Genomic DNA, 23,454 nt, shown 5'->3' on the forward strand with positions numbered 1-23,454 from the left:
CAACTTTAGAAAGAGGGTGCACACATTAACATTAACATTGTTTTGTCTTTCTGTGACATGTAAGATTTTAATTCAATTTATCATTTCCATTCATTCATTCAACAGCTTATCCTATTAGGGGTCACAGAGGGGCTGGAGCCTATCCAAGGTGACACTGAATGAGGGGCAGGGTACACCCTGGACAAGTCACCAGACTATCACAGGGCTGACACATAGAGGCAGACAACCATTCATGCTCCCATTCACACCTATAGCCAATTTAGAGTCACCAATTAACCTGCATGTCTTTGGACTGTGGGAGGAAGCAGGAGCACCCAGAGAAAACCCACGCTGACACAGAAAGAACATGCAAACTCCATACGGAAGGGGACATTCATTGAACCCCCCACCCTGGGTTCCAGGAACCCTCTTGCTGTGAGGCAACAATGCTAGCCACTGCGTCACTGTACCACCATTTTTAGTTTCATGTGAATGTTAAATTCCATTTTCACTGAACCTCTAATTAAGGGTAAAACTGTAGGCCTACCAGTGCACCAAGAATAGGCGATACTGTATGAGTAAATACAGCAGACAAGACCTGCTTAGAGTTATTTTGTAATAATGGTATGATACAGTGCGGTGAGGTAGTTACCATGGGCCCCTGTGCACACTATTATGACAGGCCCTAGTGCACCCCAGTGCATTATAAAGCACACACACATGCACAGAGTTTTAGGCATATACATACTTTACCAACAGTGTGTCTTACTGCCGCTTTTATGTTACATCTGCTTTCAGATGTGCCCAGAGATTTTGTGCCTAAACTAGCTACTGTTAATTGTATGACTTTATATTGGACAACATCAACATAGCCTACATGTTACCCAGCAACCATCATTACATATTTGTATATGACATAAACTACAAAAGAAAATGGGAAACTATCAGTTTAACTAAATAGTTTTATTGTTAAATTATATTTTTTTCTGTTAAAGTTTATGTAGAATAAGCATATAATTTTTTATAGATTGATACTATTTAACAAAAACAGAAAACCATGATTGAGATGGGTTTGCCTTTTTGAGGGCATATATAGAAAATCACACCATTTTTGAATTGACATTGAAGTGAGTTCTTCTTTAAACACGGGCATATTTCCACGTGACAATCGGGGCCCTCCATCCCATAAGTCCAATCTTGTGTGTTACATCCCACTACATCAGTTTGATGTGAGGTTTTACCTGTAAGAAACCTGGAATACTTCACGGTGTTTCCCTATGATGTTTCCTGTGAGAGCCATGACGTCAAGACTACATTTCCCAGAACTCTCAACCGTGCTAAACATCGGCCAATAAGGAGTCAGTTTGTTGAATGGGCGCAAAGTCTGTTGTCTGTTTTCCTCACATTACTGGAGAGAGTAGACGTAGTGTTTGCTTTAATCACTGAAGTTTAGTGGATAAAACTGTATTAACTTAAATGAACTTTCACGAGTTACGAGTGCACAGCGAGACCAACTCAGCGCGAGCGTCCGGTCACTTGTCTCATCCCGTGTCGCGTGCAATGTTGAAGAAACCAGCCGCCACTTTGTGAACTGAGCTCGGACTGTTAGCTAGCTAACACTCGCTAGCTCAGACTGTAGCACCAACAATGTCTATTCTTCCACAAAATAACCTGAAGGAGCAGCTGGCGAGGCACAGCAATGCTGCTCAGAGCAAACTGTCTCTGGCTAAACCCAAACCGGGGTAAGTCTACGCAGAGCTCATGCTAACGTGCTAACGCTAGCTATCAGTTAGCTTTGAGCTGTCAGCTGTGATAACTGACACTCCTCAGCGTTATCTAATTATTTACACAGCAGGGCTGTGTGAGCTTTATTAGAAATAACGTACTGTGCAAATGGAGTATATGCAGTGTGTAAGGAGCCGTGTGCATTCAGAGATTCACAATTCTCCTTTCAGTTCATCATAAGGACAGCAAGTTTGTCAAACAGTAATGACATTATTGTTCTAACTAATGGATGTCCAAGAGACTATATTGGTTTATTGTTTGTCAATGTAACATGTTTGTGTCAATAGATAAAACTTTCTGTTTTAATTAAACTAATGTTTGCAGAGTTTCCTGCAAGTGCTAACTCATAATGGAGACACACTAAGCACCCTGCTGTCCACCTGGCACCTGGATGCTCACATAAAAATGAAGTGTGCAATATTTTTCACCTCTTAAATATATCTATATATATATATATATATATATATAAATTCAACATACAATGCACATACTTGTACATATTTCTTATGCGTACTGTAATTCTATTGTTGTTTATTCTCCTGATGTATATAATATATTATAGTTAAATTTTCACACTTACAGCCTCAGCCGTGATGAAATATATTTTATTTAATATTTTAAGTGTATATCTTCAGTAATAGTGTTTAGCACAGTAGCATAATGCACATTTTGTTTTTATTTTGATGCACGTTTCATTTCTGCTTTATTTAATGCTCTATATTTGCACACTTTTTTTTCATATACCTATTTTTACTTCTTAAATCTCAAGTTTAATGAACACCCTTGTTCTTAACTGTCACATCATGTTTTCATAATTTCACACTGGTTTATTTTTCAGGGCCTTTTCTTTCAAAAAGAAGACCTCATCAGGTACAACCAAGGTGGAAGTCCCAACCAAGGTAACCAGCTGTAATGTTTTGGCAAACAGGAATGTCAATGTCCCTAAGAACAGTGTGATGACTCAATCTCCTTTGACATTTTCAAACAAGCTTGAGAGACCTCAAAAATCCAAAATCAACAACTTCTTCCCTGTAAGTTCAAAAGGCATGTCGAACTCAAGCACCCCAGCAGGTAACTGTGCTCCTGCAGGTCAGACTCCTTCAGCAGTGTTTGCTACTAAGGTGACGACAGCTCTGACTAAATCTGACAACCAGTTCACTAGTGGCAATGGAGGCAACTCCACAGGTCTGGATGCATCTCTTGGAATCTCGATAGATGACTGGGATGATTTTGATGACTTTGAAACTCCTCCCGTCAAAGCAAAAAATGACTCATTCAGTTCAGAAAAATCTGGGAAGAGCGCCAATCCAGTGTCGTCTTTTGGTGAAGAAAAAACACAGCACACAGAGAAACTAAACCATGACGCCTCTCTCAGAACACCAGAGTTAAGCAGCAGTTTTGGAAACAAGACAGGTCTCTCCAGAAGTGAACAGTCTCGCATGGACACAGATGAACTGGAGCATGGTGTCGACAAATCTGCAGTTTCACCAGGACCTAGTTCGAATCAGGACCCAGCAGAGTTTGAAATTGAGGATTCTCCAGTTAGAAAGCCCAGAAGACGACGACTTCCCTCTGTTCATCTGACGTCTGTCCTGAGTGATAGTGAAGAGGACAACAATGATGTGGTGGAGACTTTTAAAGAAAAGACAGGTAACTAGCCATTTGTTGTAGCATTTGTGTTTCATTTATACATCGTGGGGCAGATATGGGTCTGGAAAGCGTTGAATTATACAAAATAAAGCAGATTTTATCCTTTGTTTTTCAGACGATAAGAAAAAATGGGTTGACCCAAAGGTCATACAGCTTAATGACAACTCAGAGCCTGAAGATGATCTTGATTACATTCCCCCTTCTCCGATCCGTGATCAGATCTCTTATACCACTTCTGCACTGGAGACCAGGTCAGTTTGTTCAGTTTATTATACCTTTTACCACTGTTCACACACTCTCATGTGTCTACATGGTAGTGAATTATATGATCCTAAAAAATATGTGTATCTTCTGTCGTCAAATAACTGTGACAAATAGTACTGTTGAAAGAGTCCTCCACCAATTTAGCATTGCACTCCTGTAACAATGTTGGGCTCTTAATGGACAGTAAAAAAAGAGATATCTTCAATTGTATTCCACCCATTCTTCTCCGCTGTTCTGTTTTTGTGGGTTATGAATACTAATTTGATGAAAGGGTATCATTTGAGATGCACGTCTTGGGTAAAAACAACCAAGCATATTAGTTTTGATAGTACAGTTGATATAGTGGGTGCATTTTTGCTGCAAAGCTTTCACACTTTACTATGACTCAGGTTTTTTCTCATCTTCGATTCAGTTGTCTTATATTAGGCCTTAAAAGTAATCAAATAGCCTTAGATGGGAATTGGTGACATTAATTCCCACAGCCATTATCCAGTTTCAGTCATATAGCTTTTGATATGTTTTAGTTCAGATGAGTCAAGCTCTTCTGTGTGAAACTCAACATTTCTGACGTTACAAATCTTTAAACCTACCACTGAACCTAATACTCTCCTTTTATTTTATACTTGCAGTTACCAGTTGGCAAAATGTAGATTAACCTAACTGACTTTAATAACCATTTTCCTAAATAAAACCTACCTCTGCACATACCACCACATATACTACTTAACCTTTATTCTTACCAGCAATTCTTGAATAAGAAAAAGATGATTTGCCCTAAAAACTGTCTTGAAAAGGTCTTAAAAGAATTAAATTTAAGTGTCCAAATCTTGTAGAAACCCAGAATAGTTATTATAAGTTCATATGAGTTTTTGACCTCGATATTACTATTATTTCACCTGATAGAGGATTTTAAAAAGTTATCGGGACATAACTTTTCTTATATTTCAGCAGGTCTAAATCAGCTGGTGCTGAAAGCAGAGACAGTCCTGTGCAATCAAAGGGACCCACAACAACACTACCTGAACCCTCTGATCACCACTCAAAAGATAAAACAAGTGGGTGCAATGTCTTTTCCCAATTTGTTTGAACCTTTTGCACATTTTATTTAGCACTTTGTTTTTTTCACCCTCTTCATTAACGTAGTTGTTTCTTTCTTCTGATCACATCACAGATGAGCAACTCTTCAGTATCATGGAGTCCATTTGTTCTCTGGTTGATTCCATCCCTGAACATGAACTGATAGGTTTGTCTTGTGGAGATGAGCTGTTGCTGAAGAGGGCTCAAAGGTGTGTACATGTGAGAGGAAAACAGATTTGTTAGTATTCATGATATTTAATGATGTCTCAATATGATTTCAATCACCTGCCTTTCCTCCGCAGGAAGAGGATTCTTGCAACAGGTGGTGGCGGTTTATTGAAGATACAGCAGCCAGACAGCACTGTGATTTCTGAACCCCGCTTTACAGAAAAATCCCTTAGCTGTGATACGTCTAGTGTTATGTCATGTAGCACCTCTGTGCCCATTGACTTCAAGAAGCCTCCTCAGATCAGGAGATCTTCAGTCATCTCTCTGGACTATGACTCTGATCTCTCTGACAGTATTATTAACACACAGCCTTTGTACAGTAAGAACAGCGGGACAGTGTCAGTAAAAAATCAGAGTACCTGCGACTCTCCGTCAGCCCTCAGCCTCTCAAAGCCATCTTTTGATTTCTCTAAGAAAACAAGCACAGACCTGGATGATTCAGATCTCTTCTTCTCTCCCAAGAAGCCTGTTGAAACTGTTGTTCAGAAGAAATCTAACACCCCAGCAGCATTTACACCTGCAGAAGAGATGGTGTTAGATGAGTTTTATGATGACTACTTTGACATAGATGACTTCAATGACTCCGATATCCCTGATTACTATGATGAGCCCCCAAACTCCAGCACTGTGACTACAACAGTGAAAGAGGGGGGACCAAGCAAGTCTTCATGGGATAAGAAACCAACAACACCTGCTCCTACACCCAAGCCTTCAACGGTCTGCTCTCCTGGTAAGTCGGCATGACATGGAAAAATTCCCGTTCAAGTCCACAACAATTACAGCAGCAGTCATTGACTATATTTACATGCACAAAATATGCAATTTTTGTGCCGTTGACACAGCTGATGAAAATGAATATTTCAGTTGAGTAGCCTGACGGCCTTGTGGTGCATGTTACTGACTCAGCTTTAATGTTTTCTGATGCAGAGCCCACCTTCAGAAACCCAGCCCACGATCGCTTCAGAGGGTACAACTTCCCCCACTCACAGGAGATGATGAAGATCTTTCACAAGCGTTTTGGTCTCCATCAGTTCAGATTCAATCAACTTGAAGCAATCAATGCAACAATCCAGACAGAAGACACGTTTGTTTTGATGCCCACAGGTTAGTAGTGATCAAAAGTTACAGAAACAAAACTTATCTTAGCCAATGCATGTGAGTAGGGTTGGGTACTGTTCACATTTGAACTGGCGCCAGTACTCAAAGATAATTTTTTTAGTACTTGACTCTCTCTGTAATAACAAATGTAATTTTTGAACAAGGTCAACAAGCAGTTCTGCTCCATTTCTTTAATCACACGTAGAGCTACGCTTCTGTCTTTGTGTGTGTGTGTGTGTGTGTACATGTGTGTTTCTGCTCATCTCTGTCACTCTCTGTTAAGACACAACTGACAAATATGTGGAGTAAGTATGTAATTAAAAAACACAGTCACAATCCCGGTGATACTGGACTATTTCTTAAAACTATATTTCCTAAAACATAACAGAAAATAAACCAAATAAACAGCAGCAGTGTTTTAGACTCCCTGGGAAGCCGATGAGCTCTGTCACCGGCTTCTGGGAACTTAACGGTGCTTCTTCCTCCTTTCTAAACCCGGTAGCTCAGCAGAGCACCATTATTTCCACCACAAAATGCCCCGAAGCCAGTAGAGATAGCCATCGACTTCGCAGTTGGCTTTGGGATGATTTGTGGTGTTTCTGCATCCTATCTGACCATGGCATTCTCACCCATATGCACTTTTAGATAACGAAATTGGGCACCAAGTGGTTTAACATGAATTGATGCTTGATAGTACCAATGTAATTCAGTCAATACCCCTAGAAGTACAGAGTTCAGTACCCAACTCTACATGTGGCAGTAGATTTAGGATATCAACTGCAGTAAAAATGTCCACATTTCTCTGTTACTGAAATGTTTTTAGGTGGGGGTAAAAGCCTGTGCTACCAGCTGCCTGCCTGCGTGTCACCAGGGGTCACTGTGGTCATTTCTCCACTCAAATCACTCATTGTAGACCAGGTCCAGAAACTCACAACACTGGATGTAAGTGTGTTTGCTCCCGTTCCCGTTTGGATCAATATAAGGTATGATGATATTGTTGTAATGTGTGTTGTACTCATTTTTTTAATTCCAGATCCCAGCAACAAGCCTGTCTGGTAATGTAAGTGAGAGTGAAGCAGGAAGGATTTATATGCAGCTCTCTAGAAAAGACCCCATCATTAAACTTCTCTATGTCACCCCTGAGAAGGTGAGAGATTAATGATTTCAGCTAAATGTTGATTTAATGTTAGCTACAAAATTAGTAGAAATTATTTTACTGAAGACTGATGCATCTTTTCTTCTCTTCAAGGTGAGCGCAAGTAACAAGCTGATCTCCGCCCTGCACAACCTGTACGAGCGAGGCCTTTTGGCCCGCTTTGTCATAGACGAGGCTCATTGTGTCAGTCAGGTGTGTTCCTCTGCTTCACTGCTGCTTCCACAATCTGCAGTATGCTTTTGTCTTTGCAACAGTCATTGTTAACCATCCTGTGACCTTTAATCTTTCAGTGGGGTCACGATTTCCGCCCAGACTACAAGAAGTTGCATGAACTTCGTCAGAAGTTCCCCAAGGTGCCAATGATGGCCCTGACAGCCACCGCTACCCCGCGTGTTCAGAAAGACATCCTCAACCAGCTGAATATGACTCGGCCACAGGTGTACGTGCTCCATCTCAGGCTCTGTCTCAGATTTTTAAATGTAACTATATTTGAATTCAAACAGCCAACAGCTTCATATTTACCATCTAATATATTTTCAGGTTCACCATGAGCTTCAACAGAACAAACCTGAAGTATGCTGTCCTGCCTAAGAAACCCAAAAAGGTCGATGAGGACTGCATCAATTGGATCAAGAAGCACTATCCACGTAAATAATTCAGAGGAGCTTTTTCAGTTATTTTCAGAACACTGCTGTAACTGTTTTGTTGAAAATTCAACACAGATTTGTGTGTGACCACATTCTGGGGACATATCTGAATAATGTCGAAGGGACAGATATTAAAAACACATAAAATTCTTGAGCTTGTATCAGAAATAATTTAAAATCAATATTTTGTACAATGCTCAATTGCTTTAGTAAGCAGTATTGAATTATCATAGTGGAGAATATTTTGTCAGTGATTACAGCCCCTCCGTGTTTTGTTTATTAACCTGTATCTCTGCATGCTGCAGGCGACTCTGGCATTGTGTACTGCCTGTCCCGTAACGACTGTGATGCCATGGCTGAGAGCCTGCAGAGAGCACAGATATTAGCTCTGTCCTATCACGCAGGCCTGAGTGACAGTGACAGAGAGTATGTGCAGAACAAGTGGATCAACCAGGACGGCTGCCAGGTGAGGTCACCGCTCTCTCACTGATATGATATGAAGATGAATAATAAATGCAGGGTTCCCACAGTATTAAAATCCCTGTGAAATTGTTTGCATTTATCAGTATTTTTTTAAAGGTTTGAATAAAAAAAAAAATCCCAAACATGTCTACTGTAACACAAAATATATGTTCATGTATTACTAATTTAAAAACTAGCGCTGCTCTGTGTGACTGTTGAAACATCACTAGTATCACATGATACACGTAGACCAGACTTGCATCGCGTCATCACCAATGCTGCACGGCCTACTTGAGGAAAAAAGTGCACTCTCAAATCAGAAGAGAAACAGAAGAATGCCAAAAAGCTTTTAGACAGTGGGTTGACCAAGGCCTTCACAGTAGGATTTGAGTGGCATAAGATAGTTAACATTTACTGTATGTTTGGTAAATCGCTAAACGATGCTTGTGACAGTTACTACTGATGGATAGCTAACGTTAGTTTGAGTGGGAGGCTGCTACAGTATAGTCAGACTGTTGGCCGTTAACAGGTTGGTTATTTACAGCCTTAGGCTACCTGGTGATTCAGTCAAATCACCAGCTATCATTATGTGGACATCTATACATGAAATACCTGCCACTGTGATGGGGATGATTGAAGGAACATAACGATCAAGCTTAATTTATTAAGGTATCGCTGATGTTAATGCTCACATTCAGACAAGGTTGCAAAACAGTGAGCTTGTTGGCAGTGGAAATGTCTAACTGAGTGAGTAAAGTTAGCAAGCACTAGCAGTTCTGTGTGTCCATAAATGCCTGGGATGTGCACGTTTAATAATGTATGGCTGTATCTTTATATGGGCTGATCCATTTTACACTACTTTAATAAAGTCATGGAAATATAGAATAGCTATTTTAGTTTTGGAAAAGTTTTTTTAGGGACTCTGTACATGTTACTAGATACAAAGCAGTTAACACATAAATGTAACATTTTGCACACTGCCCTTACACACTGTTTGCTTTTGTCTGCCAGGTTATCTGTGCCACCATAGCCTTTGGCATGGGTATCGACAAGCCTGATGTGCGCTATGTGATCCACGCCAGTCTGCCAAAGTCAGTGGAGGGTTACTACCAGGAGTCCGGGAGAGCTGGCAGAGACGGAGAGATCTCTCACTGTATTCTCTTCTACTCCTACACTGACGTCCACCGCATCAAGAGGATCATCAGCAGTATGTGACTAAAATATAGACTGTTCTTATTGTCTGCAAAATGTATGTGTATTTTCCAGCCTATTAAACTGTTTGACACATGTTTACTTTCCAAATGCCAAACTGCATATATGTCATGTAGACTGAGATGGCTCTTTTCTTATCATGACAGTGGACAGAGAAGGTGACAGACACACCAAGGCGACTCATTTCAACAACCTCCACAGCATGGTGCACTTCTGTGAGAACATGATGGAGTGCCGAAGGATTCAGCTGCTTGCGTACTTCGGGGAGATGAAGTTCAACAAAAGCTTCTGTAAGGAACACCCGGACGTGAGCTGCGACAACTGCGCCAAACCAAACGTAGGAATAATCTCTGTCCTTTTGTCATTATAAATTCAGAAATCTACCTAGCCCTTTTCTAATTGAGTGAGAATGTTTGAATGTTCCTGTTTGTGTGCAGCAATACAAGATGAGAAATGTCACTGAAGACGTGAAGAAGATCGTGAGGTTTGCCCAGGAGAACTGCGAGAAAGTTGGAGCAAGGTTTGGCAGGACTTCTCAGCAGAACCGACTGACACTGAACATGCTGGTGGACATCTTTATAGGTAAAGGACATGAACGTGCTTGACATGAAAAGGCACTTTGCAGCTGTGAAACCTGCATGATGTCTTGTACTGATGTGTTTATATATTCCATGTGGCAAGAACTGATAAAGGTCTGATGGAGGAATGTGTCTCTCTTCCAGGGTCTAAATCTGCCAAGGTACAGACAGGAATGTTTGGGATGGGAGGAGCCTACTCCAGACACAATGCTGACCGTCTCTTCAAAAAGCTGGTGCTGGACAACATCCTGGTGGAGGATCTCTACATCACCAACAACGGCCAAGCTGTGTCGTATATCTCTGCTGGACCCAAAGCCATGAACGTGCTGTCTGGACACATGCAGGTAACCTGACACATGTATTGACTGTACAGCACCTAAATGACAATGGTGTTGTTATTCTGTTAGTTATTATATTGTGCATTAAATGACCTTTGACCTATCACAGGTGGAGTTCTATGAGACGGAGAGCGCGTCTAGCATCAGGAAACATAAAGCAGCTGTGGCCAAGAACGTCTCCCAGAGAGAGGAGAAGGTTCAGGAGTGTCTGAAGGAGCTGACAGATCTGTGCAAGCAGCTGGGGAAAGCTTTTGGCATTCACTATTACAACATCTTCTCCACTGCCACCTTGAAGAAGATATCAGGTAATTTATGAAACAGTTCTTCTATATCATTAGCATTACGCCACAGCAAAACAAGGAGTATCAGAAGAATTTTCATATTCCTATATGAATATGATCCATACGTACTAAATGAGACAAAGTTGTGGAGATACATCTGTGCCATTTTAAAGCATTGAGAGATGTAATTTTTCATGGGGAAAAACTTATAAATACGTAATTATATTAAAAATAGGTTAGTTTTTAGTGGTATAATCAATGGCAGGAGAGGAACTGTTCTTTAAATAGTGCATATGCGTCTTAAAATGTATTATTTATTACCTTCTACTATTAGTTAGCCCACATCTCTTCAGTTGTTCATTTATTTATTTCCTTTTTTCTCTATTGTTTTTATAATGCAATGTATTGGTTGTTTATATGTTTTTATATATTTTTTTGATTTATTTTCCCTTTAACTCTGACTGAAAATGTACTTGCTAATGCAATGCAAACTAAAAAACAAATGAGCTGTATATATGAAAACAGGCTTGGAAAAAAAATAAGGTATAAAAACAGATGCATAAATGGCCCATTTGATACAGCAAGCATTTTACAACTTGTTATTCTTGTTTTTATATGAACAGAGAAGCTTTCTTCTGACGCTGAGGTCCTCTTACAAATCGACGGTGTGACAGAAGACAAACTGGAGAAGTACGGAGCTGAAGTCATACAGCTCCTAGAGAAATACTCTGCGTGGCAGCTGCCTGGTAAGAAACCAAACTACATTTCTAGCATTTTCTTCTCATATCTTTGACTGGTGTACTGTTCTTTTAATTCTGCACATCGTGGTTTTAATCCTACATCTCTGCAGAGGAGGAACAGACTGTCAGTGGTGGAGACGGGTGGATAGACACGGCACAAGGACGCACATATGGAGACTCGGAAGACGACACAGAGTCCTCCACATACTTCAATAATAAGCCTGCACAGGGACAGAAGAGAAAGAAAGCTCCATTCTTCAAATACTCCAAGAAGAAAAAAGCATATGGCAACTCAAGTGGCAACTCTAAAGGGTATGTCATGTGTTTGTTGACATGTTATCATATAACCAGGCATCATATTTAACACTAAGCTTAAACCTTACTTCCTCTTCTCTCCTCTCTCCTGCTGTGGTGTTGTGGATTCAGTCGTGGCTACAGCAGCAATAAATCGTTTTCATCATACAGCTACAGAGGTGGATCAAAAGCTGCAGGTCGGGGGTCCAGGAGCACAGCGGGCGATACGTCAGCAGGCAGGAGACCGGGCATCATGAGTGTCCCGACCCCTCAAACCAGCCAGCGACCTTTCTTAAAGCCAACCTTTTCATACTTGGACTAGGGCTGTTTTCTGGATCTGACTTTCGGGGAAGCTACTTTTTCACTACATTTTCAAACCAGCTGGTGTTACTGGGTACATCCGGAGGGTGAATGTAAACTGATAAAATTGTATATTTATGTTCTGTACATGACGTCTGTCCAGATTTTGTATTGTTCATTGTAAATTGTCACTTTTCACTGACCATTTTGATGTAAATCTTTTTTTTTTGTTATAATAAAGACCAATTAAAATTTTGTAATAATAAACTTCAGCTGGTCGACAGAATTTGTGTTGCACCAGAGAGCCACAGGGAGCCATGTCACATTTTTAATCAATGTTTATTTCAAGTTTGAATAGTTTTTATTTAATGGCACCAGTTACAAGGGACTATTGGAGAGAAACAATATTTTATACCGACTTGTACAGAAGGTTACCTACAGTACAAACATGGGTTCGGAATGGATCAGACTGAACAAGAACTGGATTTGGCACATGGATTTATATATATATTTATACTCGTATATATAACGTAATCAAACAGCAATCTCCGATCCCAGGATAGAACAATGCAGACTACATAACACACCACCAGACATGGATATGCATATACACTCGTATATGGCGTGTATGCGCGGTCATGTGAGGGTCTGGCCACTGGGAGCTGACAGAGGGGCAAACAAGCAGATCGAGATGTCTTCAGTTATGACTTTATATATGTCAAACCCTCAGTTACACATGCATCATCCACGTTAATGTGACGGGGACTTTGGCCAGGAATGAAATTTAGGTCGCCAATCGTGTAGATTTTTACATTTAAACTGGATATGTTATATTTTAGTCACATCAATAACAAAAACCATGTTTAAGGGACAGCCAATGACAATCTTTGAAACTTAAGTCCTGATTATTTCAGTCATGTACTGGTTTGTAGACTTTTATTAAGATATGATTGCTGTAAATATGTAACAGAACACAGGGAGTAGACAAAATAAGAAAAACACCTCACAGTAAAGGTCACAGGGTTCCCACTGGTCCTTGAAATCCTTAGGAGAAAAAAATCAAGGCCTTGAAAGCTTTTTGACAATAGGCAGGTCATTAAAAGTGCTTGAATTTATATATATTTTGTGGAAGAACAGAAATTTAAGTTATTTTGATACTGTCTGCCATAATTGTAACATCACAATTTAGCACATTTAAGCTTCTCTCTAACTGAGGTATTTTACAAACTGGACCTTATTTTCCCAAGTTTTTGTGTCTAACTGACAAGTGGGAACAACATTTTTTGAAACTGGTCCAGCACTGAGAGACAGCACTGCAGCCAGAAGCAGGAAAACAGGCTGCAATGTTATCCCTGTTGTCGGTTGAGCATCGACAGTTTACGTCTGATTAAAGTGTTTATTTTTGCCATTGTCAGGCACAGATTTTTATTCTTAGTTTCTGACAAGAGTGTGGAGAGGATCCCCACAGAAACAGACCTCTTTATTAGAGAGTAAGATCCTTTTATTTAACCATAAACAGCCCCAAAATCATCATCTCCAAACCCACCAGACTGCATTGAAAAAACAGTTATTTTAAGCATCTATAGAGCCAGCATAATTTCATATCCAACTGAATGAATTTAGGGTTTATTTCAACTAAACCAGAGTTGGTGGTTGTTGGAACAGTGAAAAAATGATCCAAGACAGTTTTTGTGAGTTTTATTTTGCTCCTCTTGACCTTTAATTAAGTGTGTTTCACAGTGATAAAATTACTGTTTATTTAAATGGAGTCTGGCGGCTTTTGCGATAGCGACTTTGGGGCTGTTTCTGGGGAAACAAAAAGGATCTTACTCTTTAACAAAGAGGTCGACCTCTGTAGGGTCCTTTCCATAATGTTGTCAAACACTTGAAGTAACAATCTGAGCCTGTCAGTGACAAAAACAAGCACTTTCAGTGGAGTTAAATTGTCAGTGTTCAATTGCCCCCAGGGATTACACTGCAGCCTGTTTTGCTGCTGCTGGCTGCAGTGTTCTCTCTCAATACTGGACCAATATCAAAAATTGCTGTTCCTATTGGTCATTAGACACAAAACCCTGTAAAAAATAGGGTCCCGGTTGAAAAATACAGAAGTTACCCTTTAACTGTTGACTGTGTCTTGATCCATGTCTAAATTATGCTGTGCTGGGACCTCAAACTTGAGGGAATTGGGTCTGGAAAGTCCTTGAATTTGATGTTTGAGAACACGTGAGAACCCTGAGTTCAGTTCAGTACAAAAACACCACAAAGTACAACCTCAGAAATGACCCTGAACATCTGTTTGAAACCACCTTAATAAAAGTGGATCATAACTTCAACAAATGTAGGGTTTGTGCCTTGGTTGTTACCATGTGGGTGTTTCTGTTACTGAGTCCACCCCCTGCGTATTGTTAAATTCAAACACAAGTATTATGCTTCATCTTCCAGTGCACATTGGCTGTACCTTCGGTGCTGCTCTCCAGGGACGGACAAGCTGTTTCTGATTTGTAAACCATGGATGACAAACACACTCGTTCATGAAAACTCACACGTCTGGCCAAAACTGCAGCCATCTCCCATGAAGTAAAACAAAGTGTAAACTATGTAAACATGACACAGCAACTGAAATGTCAAATAAAAAGGTTTGTCACAGGAAACCTGTCGAGACAAATTAAGACAGAGACTTCGGTGTACATTATACAAACAGTTTCAGACAGAGATGAACACTGTTATTCCCTCTCGGCCTGGGAGATTTAAGGACGGAGTTGTCCGTAGTACAGTTGTTATGGATGTTGTGTCTTTTCGCCCTCCATTCCTTCATCTTTGTCACTTTGGTAAACTGCAGAGTTAGGATCCAGGCACAGGGAACAATCTGTCACTTAACAATGAAACAGCAAAGAAACAGCAGAACAAACATCCACACAAGAGGTCTCTAAGGAGAAATTGATTTTTATAAAATGTTATCAATGAATGCGACAGTAACTAGGTGTCTCAGTGGTCATCGTTAGAATCAGCACAACAGCAATTTGGTAAGTGGTTTTCTTAGAAACACAAAGGACATTACTCATCGTTGGATTCTCATACATAAGTTTGTTAATCTTTTTGCTCTTACAGCTGATTATTGCTCCTTGAATAATGCTGCCTTATTTTTGTGTTTTAATTGTTGCATGTTCAGAGAGACCACTGACGCTACATAATGCTGATACATGTATGAGAAACACCTTCAACCTTTAAAAGATGTCCTGCTAACAACTCAGCCTGGCTGGGCTGCTCGGTCATGTCGACCTTTATGTCAGTAAAGAAGTAATAAATATGAAGTATGAATGTACACAAAAAAAGTCAACCCGCCCACCCTGCTCCACCCCCTGCTAGGAAAAATGTGCTTCGTCTTTGCATTACTATTTACTGGATGTATCCGAGTTACAGATTATTAACTTGACATAAATAAGCTCCTACACTGTGTGTGTGTGTGTGTGTGTGTGTGTGTGTGTGTGTGTGTGTATGACAGGTTTCTCGCCAACGTAGCTCTAATGATTTGATATTCCCTCTAGCATGGTGCAAGGAAATGTCAGCACTGCCCCCTTCCACCACAGATAACTAGCGAAGGATAATGAGCTACAGGAGTGGATCCAGCCACAACGCCAAAGTGCATGCTACTCTGTGGTCAGGACTACAAGTTAGCCAGGGAGTGACGCGCTCGAAATACACAGGAGCAAACAAAGAAGGTAGCACCATCAGGCCCTCAGTGGGAGCAGCTGCAGGTATGAGAGTGTGGTGTTTGAAATAACAGGCCAAAAACTAGCAACCCTGTACAGCAATTAAAGTGGTGAGGAATACTTCAGCCCCACAAATGACCATCTGTTTATCAATTTATCACCCAGTGTAAAGTTAAAATTTGTGTTAAATGTATTATCCCGCCACACCACAAGGTGGCTTATGTCACTGGCTGAGGCAGGCCATGGTGTTTAAGTTCATGCCAACAAGTAATTTCCACCCAAACAATTCAGCCAATTAGCAACCAGTAGTGGCTAAAGTATAGGGCTTGTCACTGCACCTCCGGTGAACGAAGAATCCAAAAATGGAGAAAATTCTTAATAAATTAATAATAATAATATTAAAACATCCATTTACAAACTCTTACAAAACGTGTCCAGTATAATCAAAGTCTCATTTTTCCTGTGTTGTGCTCTGCACTTTCCAAACAGACAGCCCTTACTGACAGGAAACTTAAACTCAGTCTATGCTCTCTTCAAAGCCAGACTCCACTGACAAAAACAGGAATTTTACTTTGCTGAACACGAAGCCGCTAGTGTATTGCTGCCTTTACAAGTTAGTTTGTTTGTGAGAGTGATTCAATAACACAAAAACCTACCTATCAACAGCAGTAGAACAGCACCTCCTGTGTTCAGTAAGGTAAAATGACTCTCTTTGTCAATGGAGTCTGGCTGTGAGAAGAGCATAGATAAGTTCAATTCTATCAATTCAGTTACCTGACAGAAAAGGCTTTGTTGGCACTGCAAACAAGATAAAGGTACTTTTTATCATACGGTATGGACTTGTTCTAAGATTAAAACCTTCTGGGAAAATGTTTACGCAATCCCTGGTAAAATATTGGCTACACTGTTCACTTTTATCCAGCCTTTTTGTCTTTTGAATGACACTTGAAGAAAACTGGTCGAAACACAACGTATAAATTGTAACATGACAGCTAAAAGACTGATAGCAACAAATTGGAAGGACACAGCCTGTTGTTTTTCTGTTTGTTGAGAAAATCAGTAGAAGTTCAAGTCAAAAGAATAAAGAGCTGTCTGTTTGGGAAGTACTGGGCATTTGACTGGATAAATGACACTTGAATTATACTGCACGAGTTGTGCGAGAGTTTGTAAACAGATGTTTTGATATAGAGTTGCTGTTGTTAAACGCAGACCCCTTTTTCTTTAATTCATCAAGAATTTTCCCAGTTTTTGGATTCTTCGTTCAGCAAATTCAGCTTAACACAGGGTCAGTAACTGACACACAGATGGTCATTTGGGGGTGAAGTATTCCTTTAAACCGCACTTTCCAAGAAGCTCTCTCGAAGGCCTCTGATATCCCCCAGTCTTCTCTACCTCTTCCTCTCTTTTTTCCATTCTCTTTTCCTTCCTCTAAGTTCTTCTCGCCTTTTGCAAAAAATGAAAAATTGACTTCTCTCTATCTAAACCTCCACCTCCACCTCCACCACCTCAAATCATGTTTCAATTCCTACATACAGACACAGTAACACTTACACCTGCACTTGGTGCAGGAGGTAGACACGCATTACAAAAAACAGATTTTACCCAGAATCCAGCAGTCGTGGCAGTTATTGCTTCCTGGAGCTGTGAGGCAGAAGAGTCTAGAGCCTGACCGACAAATCTAAGGGCAGATATATTTGCCAATATCAGCTGATATCTTGGTGTCTGGTTTCATTTTGGCTGATGTGAAAATTAAGGGAGGGGATATAACTGAAGTACATAATTCGGGAAAAAGTGTATGAGGTGCCTCAGAAGATGTCATCATTACATACTTAAGTTTGTCAAGCAGACACCATTGTTACCTCCACCAAAGAGGCCGTGTTTCCAGTCCTATTATTAATGTATTTGTGACAAAATCTTTTGTTTGGGGCTGCATCTAACAATTATGTTCATTGTTAATTATTTTCCAAATTAACAAATTCATTGTTTGATCAATGCATTGTCAGAAAATGGTAAAAAAAAAATTGCCATTGTAATTTCTCAGAGGCAAAGGTGACACAAGAATCCCAAACCCAAGGATATATTTACAATTTACGGTAATGCAAAACAGAGAGAATTTTCACACTGACAAAGCTGAAACCAGAAAATATTTTTGCTTGAAATATCAAAATAGCTGCCAATTAATTTTCTATCTATCAATTAACTAATTGTTTCAGCTCTTGTTTCCTTCATCCTTGTCAAAAATGAATTTCATTGTGAGAACAGGCCATGGGGTCGAGTATCGGTCAGGCTCACAGTCACCTCTCCAAACTCTTCAAGTAAAAAAGAAGATATGGTAAAGTTATGAAAGGTGAAAATGTGCTTTTTGGATTATTTGGTATTTGCGGTGGTGTGATATTATCTCCAGATTTCATTCTGTACAAACGCATGTTTTAAATTACCATTAAAATTGTGCACACACTGAAGGCTGACTGACTGCTGGTGGAGTGATGAGAGGTGTGATCAGTGTCGAGTGGATCTGGATAAAAACACTGTTTTTTTTTTTTTTTAAGTCCCCACTTCCACATTTCCATAAATGCTTCTGACCTTACTTGAAACACAGCGCTAAAAAAGGTATAATTTAATCTTCAATAACAAAATAACATTTCAGTTCTGTTAAAATATACATGGAAAACCTGTCAATATATATTAGGAAACAAACTAATTTGTACAAAAAGTACATCATTATTCTTATTCTAATAATAATAATATAGTATGATACATTAACCTATGAGCAAGGTCGATATGAAACAAAGAAAAAAAATCAAACTCTTCATACAAAGAAATTATTGAAATTCATCGAATTTCAACTTGATGAAAAAAATGCAAATTAATTGGAGAAATAACAGAACAACTGAACAGATGGGGACATTCAAAAGTACTTAATTATTAAAACCATATGAGCATTGCACATCTATCTAGACTATTATCTATTGGTGCCAGCAGATCTTTGCTCTCCAAGAGTATTTCTCTAACCGCATCTGACACTAGGTCACACAACACTATTGGTTTATTTGACTGTATCCCTATAAAATGTTAGAAAAACAACTTTGTTCTCTGTCAGGTTACTTTGTACACCGTCGTATACTAAAGTGTAATTGTGTCTTAAAACAATCCACAAAATTCTAAATTAACATCTTCTCAAAAAGGCATTTGGTAATCACCCTGTCTGCTCTCTGCTTCATGAACCTTCACTGTTGCTCCCCTCAGATTGTTCTGTTTTTTCCTGCTGAGGTCAAACTGCTGACGTCTGATGGGATGAACCAATATCAAAACATCTGATACTACCATGCCTCAGGTATACTTCACAGCAGTAGGCCTATCGACTCTAACGTAACTCACTTCCATCTTCATTTTCATGACAAATCAACTTCCTCGATTACTGCTCATCCCGTCTCCCTTTCTGATGCAAATACATGTTTAAAAGCAATAAATAATAAATGAAGGCAACGTTCATCTGTTGCAACAAAATCTCCGTTTCTCTAAAAGGAACGGTTTAAACTTCTTCAGTCCTTTGATTTCAGTTTTAATTTTTTTTCCTTTGTGTTATTTGAAAAAATAAAATACCTGAAATGAGGTGAAATTAAAAAAAAATGCAAAAAAGAAAAAAAAAGTCCTCTGGTTTTGTAGAAAAAGAAAAATTAGAAGAAGAAATCAAGCGAAACGAGGAGGTGGTTGGGTGGGTAGGGGGGGTTAACTCAAAGTGGAGGAGGAGAGGAGAGATCCTGGCCCGGTGTTACCAGGAGTGGTCCAAGCTGTATGTCTGCAGGAGGATGATGAGAGAAGCAGGGTTCATGGTTGGGACGAGGCTGCCCTCCATCGCTCCGGAGTCCTAACCGTCATCTCAGACCCCCGAACGGGCTTACGAACTCTACGACCTCACTCTCACTTGTTAATGAGCAACCCGCCCACCCAGCGGAGCTTGCAGGCAAACCACCGCCTGAGGGGACAAAAGTATTCGTAATGGAACTGCTCAAATTCGGGGGTCTGGCGGATATCACGTAAAAATGCAATGTCAAGGTCTGACTCGGTGAGGATGATGAGGAGGAGGAGCAAGACAAAGAGGAGTCCAATGGTCACAAGGAGCAAACGGAGGACACTTAAGACAAATTTATTCACCTGTTCCACCTCGCTGAGGGCCGAGTCCCCCCCAGCACCCTCCTGTGCAGATCTACCGTCTGCACCAAAATCACCCCCTTCCCCGCGGGGGGTGCCCGCCTCCGACTCCTTCTCCTCCTCGATGCTGCAGGGCGCTCCGTTTATCTGGCGTGAGACAGCCAGCTCCATGCTGTGCTCGGCCACCGGGGTGGGCAGGACGCTGTCGGACGGACTGTAGGCCTCGTCCGAGATCACCGCAGTCCCCTCACTGGCGTCTGTGGCCTGGCTCCGGGAGCGTGGCATGAAGGATTCCCCGTGGGACACTGAACGCACCGGTGTAGAGTGGGCACTGTCACGCAACGACTCCAGACCTTGTGGAGTGGTTCGTGGGGGAAGAGGGGGATGGGAACAGACAGAAGAAAAGAGTATTACACACATTTTACAGCAACAGAACAAAAGAACAACATTCATGATCTAGTGTGGCGTTCACTGACACAATATAGCTACTGTAGTTCTGCTTCTAAATACTTAGAGGTCTATTCTGCTGTTTGTCCAGCAGAGGTCTGTTACAGCGCACAGACACACAGTGTCCAACTCAAGAGCAGAAATCTGATCATGCTTTCCCCAGAGTCAAACAGACAGGTGGAGTATTTTCATTGTACATAATGCTCCCGTGTTGATGTGATGCCTCATCATCACCTCTAATGGAAGAAATCATCACTTTACACAGGCACTGGAAGCCCATTAAGATGAAGTGTACTATACTGCTTCCTGATATCATAGCTGACATCCTCTCTTTTTCTCTACCAGCACTGTCAGAGCCCTGATCTCTAAACAAGCATATACTAGAGGTTACAGCACTGATCTCACATCAGTCTATACATAGCGACTGTGCTGATATGTGATTTTTATTTTGAACATGTAGAAAAAAAGACATGTAGGTACAAACAAGCAGACAAGCAAACAGAAAGTAGTATTTACCAATAATGAAAAGCAACTATCAATGTATAGTTGCTTTGATTTACACATTCTAAAAGCAGTGGGAGGAAGTATAAACTTATTAAATCCCACCCCTTCTCCATAAGTCATTGAGTGAATGAATCAGACAGCTTCCTTATATAGATAAACCTGTACCAAAGACTTTTCTAAATATACCATTGGTATTACATTTTAACCTTGTCACACAAAATAACCCATGCATATCTATATAATAGTAATTACCAAATATCTACCTTACAAAAACCTTAAAATCTTAGTTTATAATATAAATTACCAATTATCTGTGACTTACAAGTATAAACCAGTCCTAATGTGATATATATGTATAATACCAATTGTCTTTGCCTTACAAAAAATATATATATAAAAGCTTGTTGCCTGAAACACAAATACAAACCACAAAGCTCAAGGATAGGTTTATGTTTTTTTCAAGTCTGTCATAAAACTGTCCGCACTAGCTGAGAGAACGTCCCTGTCCAATGTAAGAGACAAGGGACAAAATCCACAGTCTTGTTCAGTACAAAAACGTACTGCAAAGTTCAGCTCAAGTTGTATGTTTATTTATATATATTTCACAGAAGGAAGCGTCCATCTACTGATAGCTCACCTAGAACTACCAAGCTAGCTAATGTTACAGCTCAGCCGAGGAGGACGCCATTAATGTTTACATGATGTGCTGTGAAGAGCTTCCTACATGAAACTGTTCACAACAAGGTCTGTGGATTACCTTGAGTAACCGGGACAGAGACATTGCTGTTGAGTTTTTCAAATATTTTTGGGCACTCTGAGCACCACAAGCCATGTATTTTGATTACATTGGAGAGAAGGAAGACATCTCTACGGCTGATATCACCAACACTCAGCAACTCACAGCGAAACAATCTAGACAGATAAGAAGCACTACTAATAAGAGGAAAAAAATGTAGTTTTGATTCTGTTGTGAACTGTCTCTTTAAGGCCTATAGAATGCTTAACATCAACCTGCGTGCATCATCACCAAAGAGTTAAAGAGTCTTTCCTAATTAAATCAAACCAAAATGAAAAGGCACACAAAAATATTCTTAACCTACAACTAAGAGTGATCATAAAATCTTGTATTACGAGGCATGTAATCTGATGTTGTGAAATAGGAAAAATCTGTTTATGGATAAATAGCAAGACAGGAACAACTGTTTTTCACAAATTTCATCAGATTAAACACCTAAGAAAACAAGGTGCTTCATGAGATTGATTCTCAAACCATACAGAAATTTAGTATTGCCATAAAACAGTAATCCTCTTTGATTTGCAACACTGCCATCAATGGTCTTATGAAGCTTGTATGGCAAATCCTGAGCAAATGCAACCTACCTAAAACTACTCAATTATATACGTTACTGCTACTGTACAACTGCAGTTCCCTCTGCAGTAGAAGTAGCAGTACAGTATGTGAGAGTCTCATCACAGTGGACATGTCAGCAATGATGAGCTGCGGTTAAACCCTTTGCTGACGATATCACATTCTCTAGAGGGTCAAAGCAGCAACATTACACCCTCACTATAAAGGGATTGGATTAACATTCAGCTTTTGATGAGGAGGCAAAACATGAAAGTGATTTTTTCAAAGAACTGCAGTAAAGGTGGGAGTGATTGTGTCCAGTGTCAAAGCTTCTGCTGACATTTTACTCCTGTCAAGTGAAGAGAAGGAGGCGTAAAGGCTGGGTGACCATCAGCGGCCATCTTTAGTCAGTGTTGATCTGACTTAGCATATCCTAAGTTGTGCCTACAGAAAGAGCATTGCTTTAATTTGTGTTACTCATGATAAGAGCTTTAATTCAAAACACTTGTTTTAAAAGAAACACATGTACCAAATTAGCACACCATATCTCTTTACGTATTGTAAACTGGTTGGAAACAAATATAGCTGCTACATAAAGAGTCCTCTAATCTAAATCAGTAAAACAGCACCAAGAAGAAATTAACAGAAAATGCTACTGAGGCCTTCAGGAGGCACAGACAACAACAGGAATGGTGTCCCTCCCTCCCCGTCAACATCGCTGAAGCAGCGACTGATTTAAAATAGAGAAAGCCATTGACACTTCCATGTAAAGCATATCCCTGGCTGGGTGTGTGCTGAGTTTACCTGGAGGGTTGCTGGGTTGAACGCAGGGCAGTGGGGTGCCAGGTAGAGGGGTGGCCCTGGCAGACTCCTGCTGCCCCGTCAGGGCAGGATAAAGAGGCAGGACGCCCAGGGCCTTGCCCAGCATACGAGGCCCCAGGCTCAGCACGCGAACCTTCACATCCCGATAGCAGTGATTGATCATACGCAGGTGGACGTTCACCCTCGTGGTGATACGGATCAAACACTTCACCATGGTTGCAGCATGCACGTATTTATCCTGTCCTTATGGTCCCAGTCCCGGAGTCCAGGCCACAGTCTCGCTGTGTGTGTGTGTGTCTGTTAGGCCGAAGGGTTCTGCCTTGGTTGTGGTTTGCGTAGAGGAGTGTGTGAGGTAAATTGGTGGCTTTCAGCAGCAGTGCAA

The 23,454-nt window shown here is 40.4% G+C and overlaps 2 protein-coding genes across 5 annotated transcripts in view; one reads left to right on the top strand and one right to left on the bottom strand.

Moving 5' to 3' along the window:
* Positions 1-1,337: 1,337 nt before the first annotated feature.
* blm (BLM RecQ like helicase) lies at positions 1,338-12,330 on the top strand. 3 transcript variants are annotated; one of them, XM_049575142.1, is made up of 22 exons: positions 1,338-1,721; positions 2,603-2,663; positions 2,754-3,414; positions 3,530-3,665; positions 4,627-4,733; positions 4,850-4,964; positions 5,058-5,713; positions 5,911-6,087; positions 6,905-7,023; positions 7,115-7,228; positions 7,331-7,429; positions 7,528-7,676; positions 7,778-7,884; positions 8,190-8,350; positions 9,358-9,553; positions 9,705-9,895; positions 9,996-10,140; positions 10,281-10,480; positions 10,584-10,779; positions 11,379-11,501; positions 11,606-11,807; positions 11,922-12,330. In XM_049575142.1, the coding sequence occupies exons 1-22, from the start codon at positions 1,627-1,629 to the stop codon at positions 12,109-12,111; spliced, it is 4,200 nt and encodes a 1,399-aa protein (XP_049431099.1). In that variant the 5' UTR covers positions 1,338-1,626; the 3' UTR covers positions 12,112-12,330. The 3 variants fall into 3 exon arrangements, with proteins under 3 accessions (XP_049431099.1, XP_049431097.1, XP_049431098.1); XM_049575140.1 differs by having other exon boundaries at positions 2,603-3,414; XM_049575141.1 differs by having other exon boundaries at positions 2,603-3,414; positions 4,630-4,733.
* An 82-nt stretch (positions 12,331-12,412) lies between these two features.
* The window catches only part of LOC125887634 (FERM domain-containing protein 5), a 91,751-nt gene continuing 80,709 nt past the window's right edge, over positions 12,413-23,454 (bottom strand). For both annotated transcript variants that reach the window (XM_049574600.1, XM_049574601.1), the window contains one exon: positions 12,413-20,304. In XM_049574600.1, the coding sequence (XP_049430557.1) occupies positions 19,721-20,304 (584 nt within the window). In that variant the 3' untranslated portion in view covers positions 12,413-19,720. The remainder of the gene's footprint in view (positions 20,305-23,454) is intronic.

The sequence above is a fragment of the Epinephelus fuscoguttatus genome, linkage group LG4, assembly GCF_011397635.1.
Source record: "Epinephelus fuscoguttatus linkage group LG4, E.fuscoguttatus.final_Chr_v1".
Lineage (NCBI taxonomy): Eukaryota > Metazoa > Chordata > Actinopteri > Perciformes > Serranidae > Epinephelus > Epinephelus fuscoguttatus.